The sequence below is a fragment of the Sebastes fasciatus genome, chromosome 4 (genome assembly GCF_043250625.1).
Source record: "Sebastes fasciatus isolate fSebFas1 chromosome 4, fSebFas1.pri, whole genome shotgun sequence".
NCBI classification, from domain to species: Eukaryota; Metazoa; Chordata; class Actinopteri; order Perciformes; family Sebastidae; genus Sebastes; species Sebastes fasciatus.
This window is the reverse complement of record NC_133798.1, coordinates 23,543,676-23,568,190: the sequence shown is the minus strand read 5'-3', so window position 1 is coordinate 23,568,190 and position 24,515 is coordinate 23,543,676. Positions and strand designations below refer to the sequence as shown.

The window sequence follows — 24,515 nt, the reverse complement described above, 5'->3', positions numbered from 1 at the left end:
CTTCCACCAGCTTATAAATACTTTTAAGTAGTTTCACAGTCTTTGTTGTTTCTGCCTTTCCTTTTCTTTGTGGTAGTTTCCATCATATTCCGCCTGAATCTTCATAGCTTGTGACTTTGCAGTGACTCGCAATATTCCCCATTGGGCATAGCGTAGCAAAGATGGTGAAATGTTCGCCTGCACTTGACCCACGTGTGCGCAGTTTGACACGAAACACAGCCCCGTGATGACAGCCAGAAGGCTTCCTTCACAGCCATTGGATAAAAGCCAGATTTTAGAAAAGCGTCTGTCCTGCAGTGGTTTGACTTTTGAAATCTAGAGCCAATGAAAATGTGGGACATTGTCTCAATATGTGGGACGTGGGACAAGGGATAAAAATGCTGCGCAGTCCCTCGTAAAGTGGGACACCTGGTCACCCTAATGCCATATAGGCCTATGGATTCTTCTATTCTTGGCTTAAAACAGCCTTTCACAACCATAAATTGCTCAATATCACAGTTCATGAGCTTTATGCTGTAAATTCACACGCATAATGTGTGAGATTTTATTTTGTTTTATTCAGGGACAATAATTTCTCAAGTGTTTCGGCCTCGGGCGTCTTCATTGACGTCATTGGTCTACAAAGATACAAGCCTCGATACGCGCTTCACAGAAAACTTCCTGGATTACTTGACATATGCCCCGAAGCCTCGGCGCATCACATAACTTCCCTCATTTTTATCATCCCTTTCGCAATGCAGACATATAGGTATATGGCCTTTTTTACAAAAGGGCATAGGTTTAAAAAAAAATATTTGCCTGATTTGCGGGTATGTTTTGTTTGTTTGTTTGTTTGTTAAAGCTCCATTTTTTATTTTTTATTTTATTGTACCTTTATTTAACCAGGAATGCCTAAAATCTCTTTTTCAAGTGTCTTGGCCAAGATAGAACAGTATTTGAAGACAAATCAGTAATAGATAGAAATTTGATTATACAATTATGAATACAATTTCTAATAAAATTAACATATTTCATCCTAAAAACAAACTAAATGTCACCGTAAAACAACTCAAGAGCTGTCTAAAATATGAAAATAAATAAAGAAAAAACAACAACATAAACATCAATATTCTAAAATACCCTTACATCATTAAATCAATTTGTTTGCTACCCCTGTTTTTGTCTAATTGTGAAACGTGAGCAGCAAGTGGTTCTCTATGTTTTGACTACGTGTTGCAACACAAAGTGAGGGGGGCTGTCCCTGAGCAACTCTTGAGCAAAGCATAGGACATATAGACCATTGGTTGTCATCAGCGACAGACACAGACATATTTTGCAAGTCCACATCCACTTCGCAGAGTCTCACTAAGACGGGACACCCTTTTTCAAACTTATTAAGATGGATAAAAACAAAGCAGTGACTTTTTTTTTATAGTATCACCATTGATGAAATGTGTTCTGGTTTGAACGGTTAGCTTTTACTTTAAATTTAGTTTAGTTTTTAGACTTCTTTCTTAAGTCTAAAGTCTAGTTTTGGAAAGTCTGATGTGCTCTTAAACCTATTTGTAGGGCTGCTATAAATAGGCCCCTTCTGGCGACACATGCGTGTCTATGATAGGCAGTTACAGAGATTGTCTTCACACTCTCTAGCTCCAAAGCAACACTGACAACATCTTAATGGTGAGTTGGAAAATGTAGCTAGTTTTAAGGTGACCGAGAAACACCTGAATTATATTCCTAACACGTACAAATCAATAACACGTCTTTGGTTTGTGTTTGACCACTAACAGCCCTTCAACAACCTGATAGCTGATCCTATTTATAACTTGCTCCAATGCAAAGTACTTTGCTTGGTCAGAAAGGACAAGCATTGAGTCTGAACTGTGTGCTGGACTTTTGTATGAGTGTATACTTTATTTCTTCCAACAGGTTCTGTTACCACTCTGAAGTGTTTCTTTTTTTCTTCTTCAGGGGTTTTACATGGATAACACCATCAAATTTGAGTCTTGAACTTTGACAAACTGTGGACGTGATCACGGAGTACTTTCACACCGTGGGTGACACATTTACCTCGACACTTTTTGTGAGTTGCTTCGGTGGACGATGACTTCCAGACGGCCAATGACTCGCTCTTACTCTGGCAATGGGAGGACAAGCAGCTTCAGCGAAGACGAGGGCAGCTCTTCCAATGGCCGCACAGAAAGCCGCAATCCTTACCTCTCCAATGTTAGGCCGGAAAACAGGTAGACAGTCTCATCTCTAATCCATGTGTATGCAGAGGATGTTTCATGTGAAGCAGATCTGTATTATATATTGCATGGGGGGTAAAGAAAAATCTGGGTCAGGTAGATCAAGTTAACATAACATGAAATTTCTCTGCATATTTGAATGTGTTTAGCTGGAAGAGTAAATTAAGTCATAGATTTTTACCATATTGTTGAGCACATCACATTGTGGGTCAAAAAACACATTTATCTCATCAATTATGCGTGTTTCTGTTTCCAATCTACAAACCATGAGAACGAGGAAGTGCTCCTTTTGTCAAAGAGGAGGGCAGTTATGAACTATTTCATGTAGGTGGGTTATTTAGACCAAGAACTTTATCATTGACGCCCCTTCATTTGCCTTCTCTCTGAATAGCTATTCAAGGTATTCTCACTACAGGCCACCGAGGTAATCCACACTTTTAAAACATTCCTCCCAACTAACATCTTAACCACAAAAAAAATGGTTTATCCCAAGAATGAAACCCACACCTGTTTGAACTGTAATGTAAGTGTCCGGTTTGTCCAGTGTTGCGCTCAGTTTTTCGTAAAGAACATCGGTTTTAGTGTTGGATTGACAACTTTGCTTTGCTTGACGTCTCACAAGTCTCTGTGTCACTCATTCACACTCTCGTCGCTACCAAAAATTTCCATTAACATCCTTTTTTTCTTGATAAATGGAATGTATTGCACAGAGGTGAAGAGGTCACTGTAATGGTTCTGAAGTGTCGACGATTTGAAAACAAGATATTGACACTCTATCTGTGTTTGCTTCCAGGAGCACATTGTGCAGCGTCATGGCTCAGCTGACCGAGGACGTACAGCCGTTCTTTGAGACCACCTTGAAATCAAAGGCAGTGTCAGAAAACTGTAATGTGAGGTTCTCCTGTGTGGTGTCAGGTAGGTCTGTTCATTTGCATGTCTCAGCTTGTTGTTTGTTGGAGTAACTGAAACCTTTCAGATAGTTTGTGATGTGAAGAGACAGGATGTGACTAATCTGAAAACAAAGGGAGGATTTCACTTTGAAGGCACCCAATGAACTGCTTTATTCTTCCTGAACAGCTCCTTAAACATAACAGATCATATGAACCAATACGGTATGTTCAAGCTTGTTTTTCAGGATGTCGTGTTTTTAACGGCAGGCAGATTGGATGGGTGGGTCCGTCCAACAGCAGCAGCTGTTCAAGCAGCTGACACATCCCAAACATGATGCAACGGCCGAAAAACACATTCATGCCATAGCTTCTATACTGTTGTTTTTGTTTACAATATAATTTCCCATATAAAATGATATTCAGTGAAAACTGTACTCCGAGTGCAAATTCGGAACATGGCAGTGTTGTAGTACTCGAAATTGGTCTTGGTCTCAAGACCACTTTTTCAAGGACTTGTCTCGGAATCAATCACATTTTTACTCGGTCTTGTCTTGGTCGCAGAAAAAGAGACTGGACATTTTAAGACCGGTCAAGACCACAACTGCGGGGATATATCACTAAATTATTATCATTATTATATGGCAATGAAAGAGGTGAATGAAGAGGAATCGAGGAAAAGAGTGCCTATAGTTTGCATGTTCCACATTTTATCTTTAAGTGTGTCATGCAGCGCGCCCTGCCTTGGTCTCAGTTCAGGTGGTCTTGACTAAAACACTTGGACATGGTCCCTGTGTAACAAGTATTCATAGTACTTTGTGTCACTAGGAGTGTAATGTTTATAACCCAGAGGCAATCAGTTCATTCTTGTCTATCCATGTCTTTAGGTTATCCAGCTCCTGAACTGAAATGGTATAAAGATGATATGGAACTGGATCGGTATTGTGGACTCCCAAAATATGAAATTCGGAAGAATGGAAAAACCCACACTCTCCATATTTACCAGTATGTAACAAAACTTTCCAAGAATACTAATCTAGTACATCAAATTATCAGAAATCCATCTTTTTGTTGGGACACTGTCAGTGTGCCTATAATATGAGATTAATAAGTGTTTCTGTTTTCAGCTGCACACTCGATGATGCAGCCATCTATCAGGTCTCAGCCAGCAACAGCAAAGGTATTGTCTCCTGCTCGGGAGTTTTGGAGGTCGGCACAATGAACGAGTTCCAGATCCACCAGAGGTTCTTTGCCAAGCTGAAGGAGAAAGCAGAGAAGAAGAAGAAAGATCTGGAGGACACCAAGAAGGGGGATAAAGAAAACATTCGGAAAGAGCAACCGCAGAGAAGCCCAGAACGTCCTCAAAGGAAACGTCACGTCCCACCAGAGGAAAGGCCAGCAGTCAAGGAGCCCGAGGCTGAACTGGGAGCTGCAGCAGAACCTAACGGCATCAGCTCTGAAGTCAAGGAAACAGCCCCGGTGACTTCCAAAGACCTGGAGGAAACTGAGGAAACTTTGGCCAAAAAGAAAATAAAGATCACAAATGGCGTAGATGCCGGGGTTAACAGCAGCAACAGGAGAAGCAGCAGCAGCAGCAGGAGCCACATGATGGGGAATGGAGGTGAAAACTGTTATGATGGAGGAATCGGTTTAGCACAATTTCTGGCAGAGGCTCTCCAGTCCCAGAATGCTGAGGAGAAACAGAGTTCGTCTCGAGGGGAGAATCCTAAAGAGATGGATATCGTAAGTGCCAGCAAAGAGAAAGAGAGAGAGCAAGAGAGGATGCAAAAAGTGAGGGAAGAACAAGAAAAAGCCCTAGAGGAAGAGTATGAGAGAGAGAAAAGGAAAGAAGAAGAGAGCGAGAAAGAAAGGGAAAGGTTGAAGATGTCGCATACAGTACCGTACACGAAACATGGTTCAGAAGTGAAACATCACAGCAAGGCTCATAAGGATCACGAACACCACCACATCCAGGCATCCATCTCCTCTGTGCTACACTCTGTCAAAGACTTCTTCTTTGGTAAGAGCAAGAAGGACTCTCATGATCACACTGAGAACAAGGAGAGAGAGTTTGACCGCTCGCCTGCCTCAACGCCGCCATTATCTCGGCTTCAACCGGAGGATAAACAAGTGTGCAAGCCTCTCACGGAGGAGCCTATGGAAGTAGATAAACCAAAGGAGCCTTCAGAAACTGTGGATATAGAACAACAGTCTGTGTCACTGAAGCCACATGAACATAAGCATGAAGACGGTGCTCTGCACGCAGACCTGTCACCAGGTCATAAAAGCGTTGAGACCAAAGCGGCTGATGGTGCCGCAGAGGCCATGGAGGTGACAGTGGGGCCAGAGAGCAGCTGCAGTCCAGGTGAAGAAATGTCATTGTCTGGGCTTCAAGTTCTCACTGAGGTACGTACAGTGGTCTTGAAGGGCAGCTGGCTGCCACTTGAGAGTTATATATAGGCTGCATTGTGTGCAAGATAATACAAGATGAGCTACTTCAGGGCCTGAACTATGTCAACTATGACCCAGTTTAGGCTTTGAGCTGCTGCTGGTTGCAAATGTGGTAGATAAGAAGCATTATGGCGACTCATAGTTAGATGTTATGGACAGTGTGGGACAATACAAGCGCTTTAAAACATACAGTATAATATCAGTGATCACTCAGCGACTGGTGGAGTGATTCATTCTGGCCATGTGAGGCTGTAGTTTCACTGCATCGCTATCACTCACAAACAAGATAGTGTGGGAGAAATAGGGAACCATTAGAAGCGAGCAACTTGCACTAAATATGTGTGTGGGGGTGGGGGATGTTGTGTATCCACACTGCTGCACACCGTAAGATAGGATGGGGAATAGCTGCGATGCCGGCTGCGATGAGTGGGACACATCAGTGCGTCAGAGATCATGATGAAACCTGAATGTCAGAAGCACTTCTCACGTTACAAACAGACAGAGGGCCGTGTGGTCTGGATGAGCGGGACTAGAGCGGCAGGTCTCTGCATGAAAGGAGGGCCTCGTCACATTGGACACATTCCTCACTGCACCCCCCCCTCCTCATATCTTAAAATAAACCTCTTCATCATTTAGAGAAGAGGAAGGAACAGCAGTGTTCTGCTTGGAGAATTGTTTCTGTCATTTGTGTAATTAGGACGATCATGCTATGATTAATGCGTTGTACAGTATACACCCATACAGTGAGAAAGCAAAAAGGGAAACTCAGAATCTTATCATTTTTGCTAGATTTGGGTATTGCACTGATTTAGTTCAGTTTCATCATGTGACTGTGAGACACTTGGCTTTTTAATATGGATTTATTTTATGACTTTCTTTGACATTATGAGGCAGAAACTCTTTTTATGTTTACATATATGACCATGTATTTTTGTCTAGGTCTTTTTTGCAAATTCTAAATGAGAGATTCAACATTAAAATTAAACTCTGTTGATGCCAGACTGACAATCATTAAATAGTTTACGAAAATAAGCTACATACAGTTCAGTATATGGCCATATTAAATTGAAATCCACTCAAGTAACAGCCAAACCTTGCAAGCATGCAATCCTTTTCAAATTAAATAAATAATAATGTAATAGTTATTAGAATGTTATTTCTGATTCTGCATAATTTGCTCAAAGTGCCTGTTTGCTGAAGGAGAAAGTTGGGAAGAATTTGTTGAATTACGATATCATTTCTGAAACTTCATGTGATTATTCGAACCCATCAAAATCAAAATGATCTCTAAAGTTAGATATTTGCTAGATATTTGTGTGTAAATGTATTCTGAGTTTGTGAATTGTTTTGTTCTGTGAATTGTGCATGAAATGCACTAACACAGCAGATGTATTGAACTCAACATTGTCCGTTGACATCCGATTTTCTGGTGCACAATGACATGGAAAGGGGAACTGAAGTTAAAACGTGATCTACTGTACCTGCAGAGCGGTTGTTTGTCCATAATGTGGAAGTTCACCTGTACCTATGTATACTGTGAGGCCTCATGAATGACTAGTTGGAGGAAGTCAAAAGATTTATATGAAAAGTGTTTCTCTCACATGGTTGTGACATCTATTGACACCGGAGGTGTAGTGATGGCCACAGCTTCATTTTTAGATTGTGACACCAGTTCCCTTCCATCGAAAGCAGCAACTTCTTTTTTTCGTAGTAGTCACTGCTGGAGAGACGTGTTGTCACGAGGCGACATGTGGCTTGATTACTCTTCTGCATTCATTTTAATGGTGCGAACAGGACAAGCAGGGGCAGTGAGGGGAAAAAACCCGGCAACACTTCTATATGTAGCTTGAAGCATTAACTGTCAATCTTCTCTTTGGTGCCATGCACACTCAGATGTAAGATATATTTATAGTTTCCTCAACAGCTCGATGATGACAACAGATTTATGCGAATCATGCATGTTATGAAAAATCTTTTGTCGAGAGACAAGCGGTCTTTCATTCACTGCCCAGCAAGTTCTTTATGTAAACACCACATCTGTGTCAATCCTGTGGAAATTCCCCTGTCTGTCTGGCTTTTTGGCATAAGACGCAGAGCACACAGTCACTTTAGAAACCTCAGTTACATTGTTTAAATCATAGACATAAAAGTTAGTATAAAATGTATTCATGGCTTAATATAGACAATGTTAAACTAAAAAAGGTGAAACTTGTTTGTTAAAAAAAGAAAAAACACTGAATTGGACCCTTGCACGTGCAAACATTTGGTTTCAGCTACCTCGCACGTGACAGGAGGTAAAGTAGTTCCTGAAATAAGCTGGCAGGTCATGAAACACAAGACTTAGTGCAGTTTGTTCCACATATTTGTTGAACTAATTGTTCTCTGATCTAGTAATTGATCAACTTTGCTCACAGACTGACCACAGTGGTCTTCCTCTCTGCCGGGGAATATAACACCGCATTGCAATTACATGTTTGTCCGTCACTGTTTATGCTTCTGTTAATTTATGGTATAAAAATGTGTCTCAGTCTAAAAGCGTCGCAGAGTCAAAGGTCACTGCAGTAAGTTCGCTGTAACAAGCTTCTTAAAAATACTCCTCGACATGACACTGAATGTTTTTTTTTCCAGTAGCTTGAGCAGTCTCTTACAGATCAAACTATTAAAATTAATTTTCATGCATAAGAAGCAGTATCAGGCATGTGTGTTTTATGGAGTTCATTGTGAGAGACAAACACTGCTCTAGCTTCAAATGCTCTGAAGTACTAAAATGCTTTATTTGTTTACTTTCCATCAGGCTGAAGAGAAAGATTCTCAGATAGTATCGGTTATCAAAGAGGTTCCCGTACACCGGCCAGAGCCAGATTGCCTGGTAGTTTCACAACAGCCTGATTGCCAGGCTGCAAGAGAGAAGTCTTCACCCAGGGAGGAAATATCTGCCCTGCTACAAGCCCCTAATGAAGAGGAATGCTCCCCCACATCCACCCTCACTAGTTTAGAAGAAAGCTGGACTTCCCCTCACAATCTTAACTCAGCGTCACACAGCCGCAGCCTTGGAGAAGCCACTGAAACTTTACAAGAAGAGAGGGTGAGGGTTGATAAGGTGGGGAAAGAAGAAGGTAAACCCGACACAGAGGAGGAGGGCCGTTCCTCCAATCAGTTATGTGAGGAAGAGAAAGCTGAAGTGAAATCAAACAACCAGCCGTGCTCAGATATAAACAGACCTGAGGTCACTGAATTAGCAACATGTACACTGGAAGAGGGAATAGAGCCATGTCAGTCTACAACACAAGATCATGTGCTTTGGCCTCTGCCTGCTGTGGCAGTGTACGGTGTAGAGAGAGAGAATGGAAAAGAACAGATTGAATGCACTTCACTGGTTCAGGAAATGAATGTAGGATTTCCGCCCACTGCAGCCCCGGAGAGTTTAAAGAAGGGTGACCTAAAAATACAGAAAGAATGTGCTTCTTCTATAGTAGAGGAAAGCACTGAAGACCGCGATGTCAGTGCAATACAGAGTTCAAACACAGGTTTTAGAAGCAGTGAAGAGGGAAGCATATTGAAAGAGGTATTGATTTCTGCTTTAGATTTAGAAGTTAACAACCTGAAAACACAAGAGCAAGGCGAGAGCACTGAAGCAAGGAATGAAAGTTTACAGTTTAAAGTGGAGACAGAAAAGAGGAATCCAGTGAAAGTAGAGGATGAATCAAAGAGCCTCTCTTATGTTTTGGAGGAACTCAGTAACGTAGACAGCATTGAGAGACAGCAGGTTCGTCCCTCAGCGATTATCCCACTAATCCAGATATCTACTATAGAAGACACCCCAGATATTAATCCAACTGTGGCAGGTGTAAACCCAAATGAACATTTTATAATCCCAAAAATTGAAATAATGGAGCCTGAGCTCAAAGACTGCACTCTGCCTCTCACTATTTTGGCACTAAACAAGCAAGAATCTGAGCCTGTTACTTTGCAAAAACATGATGCAACTCATGCGTCTGAGGTGAAAATCCAAGACCAGAGCTTGGATGATTCTCCAAGCTCGCTGCCCACGCAGAAAAAAATGCACGGTGATATCAGCCTCCCACCTACAGAGAGGGTAAAGGAAGTTGCACAATTAGGTGACGAGATAAAAATGTTTGATATTTGGGAGCAGTCACGCGTGGAAAGCATTGAACAGATCCCTCAAATGGACTATGCATCAATTCCTGTTATAAATGTTTCGTGCACTGATGACAAGGAGGAGGATGTGTATGTAAACACCCATGTTTCAGATGCACAGCGGCCTTCTGAAACTGTGTTTGTGGTGCCACCGATCTCTGTCACTTATCATGAAAGTGATGCAGCACTCAGACTGTCCACTCAAAGTGAATGGACAGAAACAGAAACAGAAACTGTCACGCAAAGGGGAACAGAGCATGACGCTGCCAATGATAATACGTCTGTAAAAACTCAAAGTAGAAACCAGAACCTAGAAGAAATGGCAGAAAAGAGTTTAAAAGAAAACACTTCCTCCATGCTTTATGAAGCTCTATCACCAAAGGTTGCTGACAATGTGCCATCATTCAGTAAAACAACTGAAGACAACATTGTCAATGATGTCTTGAAGACAAAACCCCTTAAAGAGGCCAAAATAGAGACGTCTGTGTCTGTTGAGGAAAGAAACAGATCATCTGTTGACAGACTCTGCTCTAAACCTCCAGCACATCCATCACTGAGTCCAGCCAGTCTCCGCAAATTCATGTCCAAAGCTGCTCCAGACTCAGACACAGTCACCGTGGGTGACCGTCAGAATGACAAAGCAGACGAAGATCTAAGCGGAGGCTCGACACCAACATCCCTCTCCTGTGAGAGCAGTCCCCGACTGAAACGCAGAGACAGTCTGTCACTCATACGCTCCGCCACGCCTGAGGAGTTGGCCTCGGGAGCTCGCCGCAAAATCTTCATCACAAAAGCTAAAGAAGAGGGAGAAGGAGCGGTGGTCGTTGCGCTGGATGCTCAAGTCAAGAAGGAGACACCCTACATGTCACCCAGCCAGGCTCGCAGAGCAGCGTTACTGCAAGCTCCCACGGCACAAAACACCCCACCAATGGAGAGGCGCTCTCCACTGCTGAGCCGTAGAAAGGCCACCTTGGAGGTGCCAAAGGTCGTGGAGGCGACTCCCACAGAAGAGCCAGTCAGCACTAAACAAGAGGAGAAACCAGCTGAAAAGAAGCTGGACCCTTTGAAAGGTAAAGAATCACACCTCCCAATAAGAGCTGTATCTACTTGTTGGCACAATATGATATTGATCTAGTCATTTTAATTAATATCAACCAGAAAATGTATGTACAATATGGCAAAACACTCAGGTTATGTAGAATAACAAGTGATTCGTAGTAAAAGGGAGACACCCCAGGCAAAAACCTTGTTTTTCATGCACTGGTCAATTTTGAGACTTTGGGCTATTTTGCTTCCATAACATGTCTTCTTTCAGACTAGTGGAAAGAAAACATCCAAAGTACACATCTAGGTGTTTATTTTACTACTTTGTCTATTTTCATCTGTAGATTTCTCCTAAATTCAAAAGTTAGCATTAGATAATGCCTCATTTGCATATTTAAACATAATATTTCAGAAAACTTGTAATACAAAATCTATTTTTCTTAATGTAAGTAATCAACTGAGGAAGTTTCATGGTCATTAGTAAATATTTTTTTTACCAAACTCACCCGTAGTATCTTGGAAAATGTATGGAACTTTACAATCCATATCTTTAAAAGCCGTTTCCTCAAAATGATCCAGAAATCTCCACTTCAGCAGCACTTACATACACCAGACTTTCCAGTTTCTTTCCTATATATATTCTGAAGGTTTTTACTGAGGGGGTTGTTCATATATCATTCATAGCCTGATTTATACAACATCTTATTCCTAAAAACATGGCAAAAAATGTTTTTTTATGGCTGCTGACAGCATTTTGTTCCCTCTTTAGAAACCTTTGACTCTAAAATGTCAACAAAATGAAACAATAATTTTGAAGCTAGCTTTATCCAAGATTTTTGTTGTTCTGGAAATTTATGAAAATTAGCACATATGATAAGATAATGCCTCATTTGCATATTTAAACATAACATTTCATACCACAAATAATTGCCTTATTGCAAAAAATATACTTGGGAAGTTTCATGGTGTTTTTTTTAAATGTTACCCTATTCACCTCGGGTGTCTCCCCTTAAATGCCAGCCTACAGTGTAACATGTCTGACCTTTTCATGTAGTTTTCACAAAATATCATAACACAAATGGTCCTGTGAAATACTTGTCAACACATGACACCGGTGTGTGAGGAAATGGAGACATTAGAAAGTCCCTACTCTCCAGTACAGTACAGTACAGTATATATTTACATTTGGCCCCTTGTTGGGCACCCCCTCTCTCATGCACCACCAGCTCCACAGGTCATCCGTAAGATCCGGGGAGAGCCGTTCCCAGACGCCTCCGGACACCTGAAACTGTGGTGCATGTTCTTCAATGTGCTCAGTGACTCAACCATCAAGTGGTACAGAGATGAGGAGGAAATACTGGAGGTGAAGAGAAGGTAAATCCCCTTCTTGTCTTACAAAATCAACAGTGATGTCACATGGTGTTCAATTTGTTTGCATTACTTGTCATCTTTTCTTCCGCTGCTATTGTTTTGAGGATTTCCAGCCGACATGACATGGTTAAAAATGGACAAGTTCCAAATCTGAAACAATAATGCAACAAGGATGAGCAGGATTTATTTGGGCCTCAGCGTGCATCCCGCGGCCTCCTGTCATTCTCATATTCTCACTGCAGAGACGTCCAGCTCATGTGACTGTGAGACCCACAGCTGTGACACAGAGAGGTGAATCTCTGGCTAGACACAGAAAACTGTAACCTGACACAATATTTTTCCCATCTCCAGGGGGCATTAAAAGTCTATATATGTGCTATTGGCTGCTGTGTCAGCAGACTGCTGCTACACAGCGTGGCCATCTGTCTCACAGTGACACCTTGTGGGTTGTTGTTGAATCTTTGACATCAGGTACAACTTGACGTGTTTCATGATTATGTGTTTTTCCCCTTTTTTTGCCCTCAAGTGGAGGAGATGAAAGCCAAGTAGCACTGGCTGTTGTTCTAGCATCCAGCAATGACTGTGGAGTATATGGCTGTTCAATCAATAATGAATATGGGAGTGACACCACTGACTTCCTGCTCAGCGTAGACAGTAAGATACAGTATTCCTTGAGAAATCAAGTGTGAAATCTAAATTATAATATGTAAATAATGCTTTTATGAGTCCTGTTTTTTATTTCACAGTTCTGTCTGAGATACTACTAAAAGATGATTTGGAAGGTAAATTTTTTTCAGTAACATATCAACCTTTTTAAAAAAAATTCTGTAAATGATTGCTCATTGTAAAAACGTGTTTCTGTTTTCCTTCAGTTGGCGAGGAGATCGAGATGACCCCAATGCTGTTCAGCAGAGGCCTGGCCGACTGTGGCAGCTGGGGTGAAAAGTACTTTGGCCGCATCATGACAGAGACGGTGCAGGTCGGGGAGGGCTGCGCTCACAAAGCCAGCAGAGTGAAGGTCATTTACGGCCTGGATCCCGTTTTTGATTCTGGGAAAGCCTGCATCATCAAAGTCCAAAGCCCCATCGCCTACGGGACCACGCAGGACAACAACCTCCCAGAGAGAAATCTACAGATAACTAAGCAGGTGAGTGGTGGATTTATTGTCTACAATTGATCCCAATAAACTCTTTGTTATCATGATTGCAGGATATAAGTCTGCTTCATTAAATTCTTTGTGTTGGCAGGAATGCAAAGTCCAAAACATGATTCGAGAATATTGTAAAATCTTTGCTGCTGAAGCAAGAGTCATTGAGAACTTTGGCTTTTCACTAGAGTAAGTATCACGCTTATTATACAGTAGCTCTGATAAGTGATTCCTATTAACCCTGATCCTACTGACTGGGGTCCCCGCAGACCCCAGAGGTCTACTTTTATCACCTTTTTGTTTTCTGTTTCTGTTTAATTTGTTTTTTTAATTACTTGAGTATAGCAGCTAACTGGGTAGAGTATATCGGCCGACTGGGTCGAGTATAGCAAGCGACTGGGTGGGTCGAGTATAGCAAGCGACCGGGTCGAGTGTAGCGAGCAACTAGGTCGAGTATAGTGAGTGACCTGGTGGGTCGGGAATAGTGAGCGACTGGGTGGAGTATAGCGAGCGACCAGGTGGGTCGAGTATAGCGAGCAACTGGTTAGAGTATAGCGAGCAACTGGGTGGGACGAGTATAGCGAGTGACCGGGTGGGATGAGTATGGCAAGCGACTGGCTCAAGTATATTGGCTGACTGGGTCGAGTATAACGACTGAATGGTTTGAGCGAATGACTGACTGGTTTGGGTATCGAGCATGCGACTGGGTCGAGTATAACGACCGGCTGGATATTCACAATTTTTTTTATGTCTGGTGATATGGAGGTTCTCAGGGTTTATATGTGTCAAACGCGAGTGACCCACTGGGTCAGTCAGTAGACCTTTTATGTTAAATAGGTTGGTAGGATGAGGGTTAAAATGCTTGTGATCAACCCACTATTTGTTTGTGTTGTGCACAGAGTGACTCCTCAGTATCTGATGTACCGGCCTGCCAACTCTGTGCCATACGCCACAGTGGAGACTGAGCTCGAGGGTGATTTCCTCCAGTACTGTGTGATGGATCCTAAAGGCAAGCTGATTACACGAACCGATACTGAGGTGGAGCAGAAATGCAACTCCTTCCAGCACTGGATCCATCAGTGGACACATGGCAATTTGCTGGTCACCCGCCTGGAGGGTAAGACACACGTTTATAACGAGCGCAATCATTTATCTATTTGTGTCAATGATAATAATCTTCTGTGATTTATTATTGCAGGTGTGGAATCGAAGATTACAAACGTCAGAGTTGTGACCAAGTCGAAAGGGTTTGTATCTAAACCAGGACATGCAAATGTTATTGTTTGTTTTCTATCAGAATAGCTGGAATAAAAAGGTGTCCCCTGTATTTCAGATACCAAGGACTAACAGAGAAAGGGTCTCCTGAAGTGTTCGAGCAGTTCCTGACACACCACCAGTGCAACTACTACTGTGGACTTCTTGGCCTGCGCCCTCTTAAGACTATGGAGCAGCAGACCACCAAGATAAAGGGCTCCAGGAGCCCCCTGCTCAACCGCAAGCTGGGCTCTAACAGCCCACAGCTGCAGCGGAAAGGACACAGCCCCCAGATCTCTAGAAAGGCTAATTCTAGCCCAAAGGTGGCTAGAAAAATCCAGGAGACAGAGGACAATAAATCAGGCACCACACCCAATCCTGCAGAAACTGTTGAAGTTCTTGAAACGAGGTAGGAAGAAGCGCCTCTTCTGTGTCAAGCAAGATTTTATTGCTTGTAATGGTTTAGTATTACCTGTTTCTTTCCAGTTACCAAAACCAGCAAGGACTTGAAGAGTATGATTAAAAGAAAAGGGAATAGTTTGTTGACCTGACTTGTCATAAACTGTGAATTTTTCAGTCGCCATTACAGTTACAGTCTGAGACAACCATCCTCCGGCTACTTCCTGTAGTTGAAAAGCTTATGATTAAACAGCATGATTCATCGCGCAAAAATCCACCGCGCTTCGCACTTTTAAATTTGCATTAAAGCTTTTGTTCCTTTTAATGAAGAGACGTCAACATTTTCATGGTTTGAGTTGAAGAGTTATGGAGAATAAAAACCACAGCCAGAGTTCCACCTTCGACGCTGCATGTTCATCTGTGATGTACAGCATGTGTGTCGGACATAAAAGTTAATTTTAGAGACGTTATATTTGGATTGCATTAGAAATGCCTACGCAGCATTTCCTTTAAACAGCAAAGTTGAGCTCATGCTGTAGAATTACAACACCGTTTTTAGGTCAAAGATGTTTGTGTGCACTTTTGTTTTTGGCATTACTTTTTAGTAGTTTTTGAGTACTTCGTGTCTGTCGTGTCTTTAATAAGTCCTCTTGTAGTATTTCAGAATATATGCTGGTGAGTGCAAAGCAATGAGCAGTGAGGGGCTTGCCAGTAAACTCTTTAACTATGGTATGTTCACGCTCATTGTGTAGAGGAAATTAGTCACACAATGCCAAAAAATTTGCGGCTATTTTCCTTATACGTTAAACCGTGGTTAGCACCTCTCTGCAACACTTGTGTGCGTTCTTCCTCTCTCTCATGCCCGCACTCATTGACATGCAAATACACTAGTGTGTTCCCGGCAATGAGGAAAAGCTGCAGAATGAGTTCCACACAGTAATTTTGATGTGACCTATGGATTGTTGGATGAAAGCACACTGAACAAAATAACCAAAAGAGCAGATTCAAGATTTTCAGAAGCCTATTGGGCACTAAGTAAGGCTCCCTGAATGAAGGTTTTGCAGAAACTGACGATTTGCTGAACAAGAGAGCTGTGAGTTGTGCCGGTGTAGAATAAGAATCAGAAGGAAAAGCATTCAGCTATCTCGTGAGTTTGCACAGGTATTCATGGTTAAATTCCCACAAGAGTCACTTGCCTTCTACAAATAAAAAGCTACTGACAAGAATTCTGAAGGAATTCCTGTAATGGCTTATTGGTTAATGATCAACGAGAGTTTTCAAAGTCTTCCGCTCGTAAAATTTCAGCTGCCGTTACTTCACATCACTGTAATTGCATGATTGTTTGTGATAGAAAAAGAGGTTGAAATATTGACCAGCGGATGTTAAGGTGTGGTGTCATGCAAACAATCTGTTTTGTGTTTATGTGTACATAAAGTCAAAGGACTGAATATCTGAAGCAGTGTGAAGAAAAATTGTAAACGTGTGCGTGAGTGAGTGAATGAATGAGTTAATAAGAAGAATAGACGAGTGTTTACAATGTGTGCCGTCTTTGTTGTGTCACATCATGTCAGCAAATGTTTGTTTTTTTAAATAAATACGTAAAACATTTGTGTCCAAGCATAGATCACATTTTCATTTTCATGACTGCATGTATAATAATCAATAATATTATGAATTAATGTAGCCACTCAGTTTTATTTGAAATATTTACATATATCAAACTGTTGATGCCTGAATATTTCCTGAGGTATATTTTTGTCCTTTTAATCCTTGGCTTTAAATAAAAGCCAATATCTGAATTAATTTACAATATAATACATGAAAGATACATTCATCTTTAAAAGATATGCATATAGACTTTACATTTTTTTTTTTTTACAGTATACAAACATGGAGAGACACGTAAATGAACTACAATATAAAAACAGACACTGATATTATTTTTTTGTTCCTAATTACAAACTGCCACATCAGAGAGACCACAGCATTGACAACACTTAGAGAAAAGCACAGTGACATTTGCTAATGAGCTCCACGATCCTTCAAATGAGATGGTCCCATTGTTTACAGTGCTGCAAAAGAAATATAATTTGATATGTAAGTATAAATAGCCCCATTATCAGAGAGAGATACTCAGCTACCTGAGTGCACATTTATAAATGTATCTATCACTGATGTTTTCCCTAATTCATCCACCGTAATGAAAATGGACATGCTTACCTTTGAAAGAGGTCTTGGCAGCAAGTTTGTATATTTCCGTCTGTGGCATTGAAAGCCGATGTTTTGAACAGCTCCACGCAGTCAAGTGGAGGAACGAAGAGGATCCCTGAGAAATAAAGTGGAACTAGAATTACCACCTCGCAGTTGTATGCCTCTACCAACCAGTCAAGTTGCACTTTACATCCATGTCTGTCCAAAATGTCATCGCATCACTCAGCATATGAATCCTTAAGTTATGGCCAAAACCGTGTTTTGTGAGTTCACTGTGACCTTTGACCTCTGACCTCGATACCGAAATCAGATCATCCTTGAGTCCAAGTGGACGTTTGTACCAAATTTGAAGAAATTCCCTTAAGGTGTTCCTGAGATATCACATTCACGAGAATGGATCGGACAGATATGAGGTCACAGTGACCTTGACCTTTGACCTTTGACCATCAAACTCTAATCAGATCACCCTTGAGTACAAGTGAACGTTTGTAACATATTTTAAGAGATTCCCTCCAGGCGTTCCTGAGATATCACGCTCATGAGAATGGACTGGACATACATTCGGACAGGCAAACTACAACGCCAGTTCAATTCAAACGCTCTTACCTGCAACGCAAGCATTGATGAGAGACACACAAGTCCCAGTGATCATAGCTCTCAACACCAGAGATGAGACAACGCCTCTCTTGGACGGGCATATAGAGGCTATAGAGGAAACAATCATTACTGAGAGAGTTAACCTGCGGCAGGACAAAAACATGACGATGGGATGGTAAAATACTCACACAGGCCTCCGATCATGATGCCCAGCGAGCTGAAGTTGGCAAACCCACAAAGAGCAAAAGTGGTGATTACTTCTGATCGCACCTGAAACAAGAATAAACAAAAATGTTATTTTGCGTTGTGTAAAATCATTTCCCTTCCATTTTTTATTTTGTGCAGTGCTCATGAATTCATACTTGTAGCACACCCGCACTCGCTCCAATTAAGAGCATTTACTCACAGATATCCATTGTCTTACGCCTCCAACGACTTCATCAAGTCCACCAATTCTGTTGTTCTTCAGTACAGATAGTTTCTCATAGGCCACAAACTCATTGAGGAAGAGCTTTGTGCCAATTAGTTCAGCCACAGTGAAACTCTCGTCATACGGGACTCCCATCATAAAGGCCACCGGCATGAACACGTAAGAGCAAATTATCTGTGAGCGCAGAGAGGCATGAGGTGATTTGGATGTTGTTAGACTCACTTGTTGAATTTGCAGTAAAATCTGTTAAACATTTGCACAAATAAATAAATGTGTCTGAATAATTAGTTAAATTATCTTCATAAATAAGAAAATGCATCCTCGAATCTAGGGCTGACTCGAATGCTTCGAAGTTTCGACCGTTGCCATGGTAATCGACCTCCAAATCAGTATTTGAATGCTTCGTTTTAAAAAAGAAAATGCTATGTACAAGTATGTCATAATAATTTACAAATCCCTAAATAGCCCATGAAATAAGGAATAATCCCACAACATTATTCATTATTCATATTCATATTCAACATTAGGGCTGCACGGTGGTGCAGTGGTTAGCACTGTCGCCTCACAACAAGAGGTTCAAACCCGGCTTGATGTCTTTCTGAGTGAAGTTTGCATGTTCTCCCCGTGTTAGTGTGTGTTTTTTCCAGGTTCTCAGGTCTCCTCCCACAGTCCAAGCAGGTTAATTGTTGACTATAAATTGCCTTAGAGGCCTATTTCCTCTGATAGCCTCTGTGTCTTCTAGACGCCAACAGTAACGTTAGTTTTGCCGTTGCTTAGCAGCGGTGTACTCACGACAACCACTCGAAGCCAAGCATATCGTTTAAACGACTTCCCATGTTGAAAACACAAGCTCACGAGTTTCGTTTGAAGGCGCCATAATAGAGCGGCCTCATAAGTCATAGGCTAACCTTCACTATGGACAAAAGAAAGGAGATTCAGGCATTAGACTCATTCAATGCATTGAGAGAAGAAGAGTCTGATGGTAGGAGGTTCCAGGACTGAGCGATGTGGCTTGATTGTGACTGCTGTTGTGAGATGCATTAGGGTACCTAAACTATAATATTTAGTTATACAACCCTGTGTTGTAGAATGATAAATACATTAGCCTTTTAACTTGTACCTTGAAAATCAATGTATTCTTATAGCGGGTACATTTTAACCGTTGGTGGTTTTAGGCATAAAGCAACCCCCTGGAGGTTCTAGCGAATTATCAGTCTTTTGCTGAAACGTACCTGAAATGTGATCAAAGGATATCCCACCATACCGCCGAGCCAACTCAAAGCTTTATTTATGAAGTCGAGGATGGCGAGGAAGGCTATCAAATTAGCTGCAATGTTAGCAACGAGACCTATTGAAGCAGATGCTCCGCTGCTAGCAGCCTCCAAGATGTTCCCTTCATCTCTAGGGAGTAAACAAAAAAAGTAATTTAATTCACAAAAGTAGAAAAATGGCGAAACTGGAAGAGAAGAAATGAAGGGACAGATATACACACCCACAAGCCATTTTAATATTCTTATCTGACTTGAAGGGACTCTCTTCTGTCTCTGGAAAAGACAGTTTGGAGATGGCCAAGGCACAAGGAGCAGCCATTACAGAGGCTGATATCAAGTTTGCTGGATCAATCTGCAAAATACGAGGAAATGTCATTTAATTCAGGGCGCTGTGGTGGAGTTGCTGCAATAATCAGCAACATATACACCATTACAGCAACTTAAACTTTGCTTTGGAAACTTTTATTTTGTTTTACAAACACAATTTGTTATTCATTTACTAATCATCTTCAAATATCTTATCTGAATTCATCTTTTTGTATATAGATTTCTTTTCATTATCATTATTTGAATGTATGTATTATATGATGGCATGAAAACAGCTTCATCTCACCCCAAATGAGATGAATGCCCCCATGACACTTCCTGCAATTGTGGCAAATCCGCCAGTCATAACAGCATGGATCTCAGATTTGGTCATGTCGTTCAAATAAGGTCGTATCAGCAGCGGAGCTTCAGTCTGAGCAAAAGTAAACAAGCAGAGTAACTGTAGGATTTTTCTACTGCAGTTATGTAATCCTAAAAGTAAAATACAGAGATTCATGAAATTTCAAAGCAAAATGTAGTTAGACTAGTGTCAAAGATAGTGCTGCAAAGACATCAAGCCTTGCTTCAGAGTACCTGTCCAACAAATATATTGCCTGCCACACTCAAGGTCTCGGTGGGAGAGGTTCCCATCGTTATCTGCATAACCCATGAGATCTGCGTGGACAAACACACATGGCTCTTGATCATAGTAAGACACACCAGGCGTAAGCAATATACAGCTACAGGAAGCTACTGTATGCTGCAGTGAGGTACAACTCTAAACTTTTCTTTACCTTCAGAATGAGCCACTGCATGATCCCCAAATAGTAAAGGATCGACATCACGCTGCTGAAGAACACAACAATGGGCAAAGCCTGAGGAAGAAATCACAAAACTAAAGTTTAACACGTTCAATTTCAGTAACTTAAGAAAGAACACAAAGTCATCCACTTACTTGAAAGGCAAAAATGTCGTTGATCAGATCTCCAAAAACAAAACGTGACCCTTCTTTGGTGTAGTCAAGGAATATCTGTTATCATAAGACAAAAAAAAAACACGACTTATATTATTTCAAATGATTATTTATTTCCATAATCCATTCATTTATGACGCGGCTACTCATTCATTCATATTTTACAATAGGAAGTCATGGAACAAAAGCATTCAAAAGTGATTAACAGACCACATGCCTGTGGCCACATGTTGCTAACTCAACTCTCGGATGACCCAAGAATGAAGGGTGAACAACATAATAAAGTGTCTCTAAAGATAAGCATGTACGATCCACTCAGTTAAAGACTATTGTGCCCTGATTGATAAGGAACACTGTGTGCCATACAAGCAAAGTCTGTTTTTTGCAAACCAAGAGCTTCAGGATCACGTATGATGAATATAAATGTAAATTTTGGATGTTATTAATATAAAATGGATGGTATTTGGAAGGAATTTATAAGGTACAAATACCTGTTAATGTTATGTTTGCTAATGATTTGGGAGTTTTATGGTGAATATTAGTGATGTCTGTGGGGGGAGGACGACTGGAGCTTGTGTAATAATAATAATAATCAGTGTGTATCCTATTATTCACAAACATGCCTTACTATTTGTTGATATAAAATCTAAGCTTGACGCCTGCTAAACAGCATATTGTTTTCCCTATATATGTGTTTTCCTTTATTTTTGATAGAATGCACTTTTCATTGATTCATTTCCAGTATTTTAGATAAGAAAACAATCAAGTATATTACCTGCACTTGCTTTCCCAGCCATTGGAACGCTATGTTTCCAGGCTCTGTTCTTATTACAAAGAGGCCGATACAGAACTGCAATCCCATACCCCAAAACACAGGCCTCCATGTTACCTAAAAAAAATTTTTTAAAGAAGGAAGTAGTTAGTGTATCAGGGAGTCTCCATAAAGTCTTACGTTATCACAAGGAAACACTTTTGCTAAACCTTAAGATGATAGGAGCACAAGGCCAAATGATATCCAAAGACTCAGCAAAACAGACCAGATAAGTTGAGCGATAACGCCCGTGTCGAAACAGTTATCACCACAGTGATCATTCATCCTTCAGTGGTTGACTCACCGCCGTCCTGTGTGCTGAGAAGAGGAACACAAGCACGACGAACATGCACACCCCCCCGAACGAGATGAGCTGCTCGGGACGCCGGCTTGTATCTAAGACGAGCCACAGGACCAGCAGGACCACGGCTGCTGAGATAAAAACCCTGGAAACAAGATAAAACACACCTTCACTCATTAACAGGTCCCATTATGTGTAGCTCATTATCATCAACTGAAAACAAAGACATCCACTCACCATTTTAGCCATTTCAAGTTGGATTTAAAGCATCTAACTGCGGGTCTGAAACACTGACTGATGCTTTCTCCTTTGTGTTCCTTCAAGAGTTCATATGATTGAGCAACAACAGCCAAACTGGTCAGGACTACAAGAGCGATGGCCCTCTGGAAATCCAACACACAGGCTGCAATGAAGTATGCCACATAACCTACAGGACAGAAAAGAACAATGGATCAAAAAATATTGTCTATATTCACTAAATTCTTATCACAAATGAACAGACGTTTAATCATACCTGCTCCCAGTACGCCCAGCACAACGTATTTGAAGGTTTGTGAGTGAGTCTTGAGGTAATCCTCTGTGGCATTAATCGGCTTGGAAACTTGGCTGAAGTACAGGACAAAAACATATTTCTGTTTCAAATATCCTTCTCGTGTGAATAAAAAAAAAATCTTTAATTATAGATTCAATATGAAGTGATGTATATTTGCCCAAAAGTTTGTATTAAATGCAATCAAATCTTAAAGGGACAAGTTAAAGTTTTCACAAGTATAAACATTTTTTAATTGTGTTTTATTGTCAATGTGTGAACAGGTTGTAACCTAACCTAAAAAATGAGACCTCACGCAACTTTCTGTGTTTCCTCTCTCAGCCTGTAGACTGCTTTTGATGTGAAGGATGCGGGCCAGTTTTTCCAGGAAAATCTAATGGATGTGACGTCATGCGCGCTCGCGAGTGCCTTTACTCTCTTCAGCTCTGCTAACAGGGTTAACAGTGTGCAACGATAGCTAACGTTAGGTTAGAAATTGAGTTCACTAATGCCAACAAACGAGGAGCCCCTTCCACAACTCAGACTCCAACACAAACTACACGGAAGCACAAAAAAAAAAGTTATATCTAGTGAATGTGACCGACGTCTGGGGAAAACTAGGATCAAAATCGTCCGGGCCTTCGATTCATGGAAGGACCTTCGTTTGGTTTTGGGTATCAAAACGGACCCCGAGCTGGCAAAATTCCTATTGGACAGGTAACATTACTGCCAAGCATGTGAAATATATAGTAATATCACAATTCAGTCTCGTGTGTGTCGCCTCACTGTTTTGACTGATGCTCGCATCTACGTAGTGCGAGCACTGTTGTTGACATAACGGCCACAGGCATCACTGTTAACAAGCAATTTCTGATGCCTATATATAGCCCCCTTAACAAAGTTTAGACACAGAAAACAGCTGCACAGATTTTCTGTTTACTGTACATTTACATAAAAATTATTACAGAGGCTTAATGCTGTGCACCTGCTGTGATAAGTGCACCTCAAATAAAACAATTATCACTTTACAAAATGAAATCACTTGAGCTGACACACCTTAAGTATGATCCCAATCCCTTTTTAGTCTTTTTAGTCTGCCCTTTGACCGCTTTGACGCTGCTAGTATCAGTTATGTTGTCCTCCTAAGAAAACAAAGGCATTTTATTTTGTAAAAATTATAATTTTGTGCCATTTTCTTTAAAAAATGAAATGTGATACATACCGCTATTTCAAAAGCCTGGTTGTCCACGCCATTTCTGTGGGCATGAGTTACATTCTTGAGCTGGATGCTGTCGGTTTCCGCTGAAAAACACAATCATTGTTCACTTCAATGCAGCAGCTTCAACATTTAACAACCAGGAAGGCCAAACAAGTTTCCATGTACTCTGTGAGATTAAAAAAAGAAACTTAAAATAACTCCACAGAGTCCTCGTGGCTTATCCTGTGAAGAATGGTGCACAGAAATACCAAATCACAACTGCAAAAGAAACGTCTTAATTCAAGGAAAAGCAGAGCTAATGGCTTACTCATTGTGCGTTCTCCTAAACCCGGCAGTCAAATGCTGAGCTGTAAGACTCACTGCGGGAAAACATAGTCTGCCCATGAAAACATCTCATTATTAATTAACAGACACGTTACGTGTTTCTCTGATCTGTCACAGGAAGTACCGGACACACAGTCATACGTGGGATAATGCAACAAAAATAATTTAATGAGGTGATATGAAGCAACATTTGAAATGATGTGACGTTGGTTGAAAAAACTCTCTGGAGCAACAGTTGATAAGAGGGGAGTGAATGTCAACAGATGTGAATTCATTGGGTCTGACTTTGAGCTTGAAAATCCAATATGTGATAATACATCGTGGATGTATGAGTTTATCTGTAGGAGGAAGTGCTCCAACCACGCTTTCAATTAGTCATAAAAAGTCACTATGCTCCTAGTTATAAAGAATACATTTCTCAGAAGCATGTGAATCAACAATATGATGAATAACTCAAATACAAATGTTCTTTCTATTCTAATTTTACTGAACTACAATAACAAAACAATTTACTTTGTGTACACAAAACCAACATTAAAACATCTTGAGGAAAACATATTTAGATAACAATTCAAGTTGCCCTTGTACAGGCAGACAGACAGAC

General features: G+C 41.0%; 2 protein-coding genes across 5 annotated transcripts; one reads left to right on the top strand and one right to left on the bottom strand.

Annotated features, from left to right (window-relative positions):
- Positions 1 to 1,289: 1,289 nt before the first annotated feature.
- alpk3a (alpha-kinase 3a) lies at positions 1,290 to 16,547 on the top strand. 4 transcript variants are annotated; one of them, XM_074632970.1, is made up of 15 exons: positions 1,292 to 1,659; positions 1,951 to 2,222; positions 2,620 to 2,652; positions 3,022 to 3,143; positions 4,003 to 4,120; positions 4,243 to 5,521; positions 8,361 to 10,794; positions 11,995 to 12,142; positions 12,666 to 12,793; positions 12,886 to 12,921; positions 13,012 to 13,286; positions 13,387 to 13,475; positions 14,186 to 14,403; positions 14,485 to 14,533; positions 14,620 to 16,547. In XM_074632970.1, exons 2-15 carry the CDS (start codon positions 2,083 to 2,085, stop codon positions 14,951 to 14,953), a joined length of 5,403 nt encoding a protein of 1,800 aa, XP_074489071.1. In that variant the 5' UTR covers positions 1,292 to 1,659; positions 1,951 to 2,082; the 3' UTR covers positions 14,954 to 16,547. The 4 variants fall into 4 exon arrangements, with proteins under 4 accessions (XP_074489074.1, XP_074489073.1, XP_074489071.1 ...); XM_074632971.1 differs by lacking the exon at positions 2,620 to 2,652; XM_074632973.1 differs by lacking the exons at positions 12,886 to 12,921; positions 13,012 to 13,286; positions 13,387 to 13,475; ... (1 more) ...; positions 14,485 to 14,533; positions 14,620 to 16,547 and having other exon boundaries at positions 1,290 to 1,659; positions 12,253 to 12,785.
- A 71-nt stretch (positions 16,548 to 16,618) lies between these two features.
- slc28a1 (solute carrier family 28 member 1) lies at positions 16,619 to 24,039 on the bottom strand. Its single transcript, XM_074632977.1, has 18 exons — positions 23,895 to 24,039; positions 23,591 to 23,624; positions 23,425 to 23,510; positions 22,354 to 22,445; positions 22,077 to 22,266; positions 21,843 to 21,984; positions 21,503 to 21,616; positions 20,710 to 20,784; positions 20,549 to 20,629; positions 20,349 to 20,429; positions 20,062 to 20,187; positions 19,670 to 19,800; positions 19,410 to 19,578; positions 18,154 to 18,351; positions 17,936 to 18,017; positions 17,757 to 17,855; positions 17,160 to 17,265; positions 16,619 to 17,011 (listed from the first exon to the last, which is right to left on the bottom strand). Exons 1-18 carry the CDS (start codon positions 23,969 to 23,971, stop codon positions 16,891 to 16,893), a joined length of 2,004 nt encoding a protein of 667 aa, XP_074489078.1. The 5' UTR covers positions 23,972 to 24,039; the 3' UTR covers positions 16,619 to 16,890.
- Positions 24,040 to 24,515: the final 476 nt, after the last annotated feature.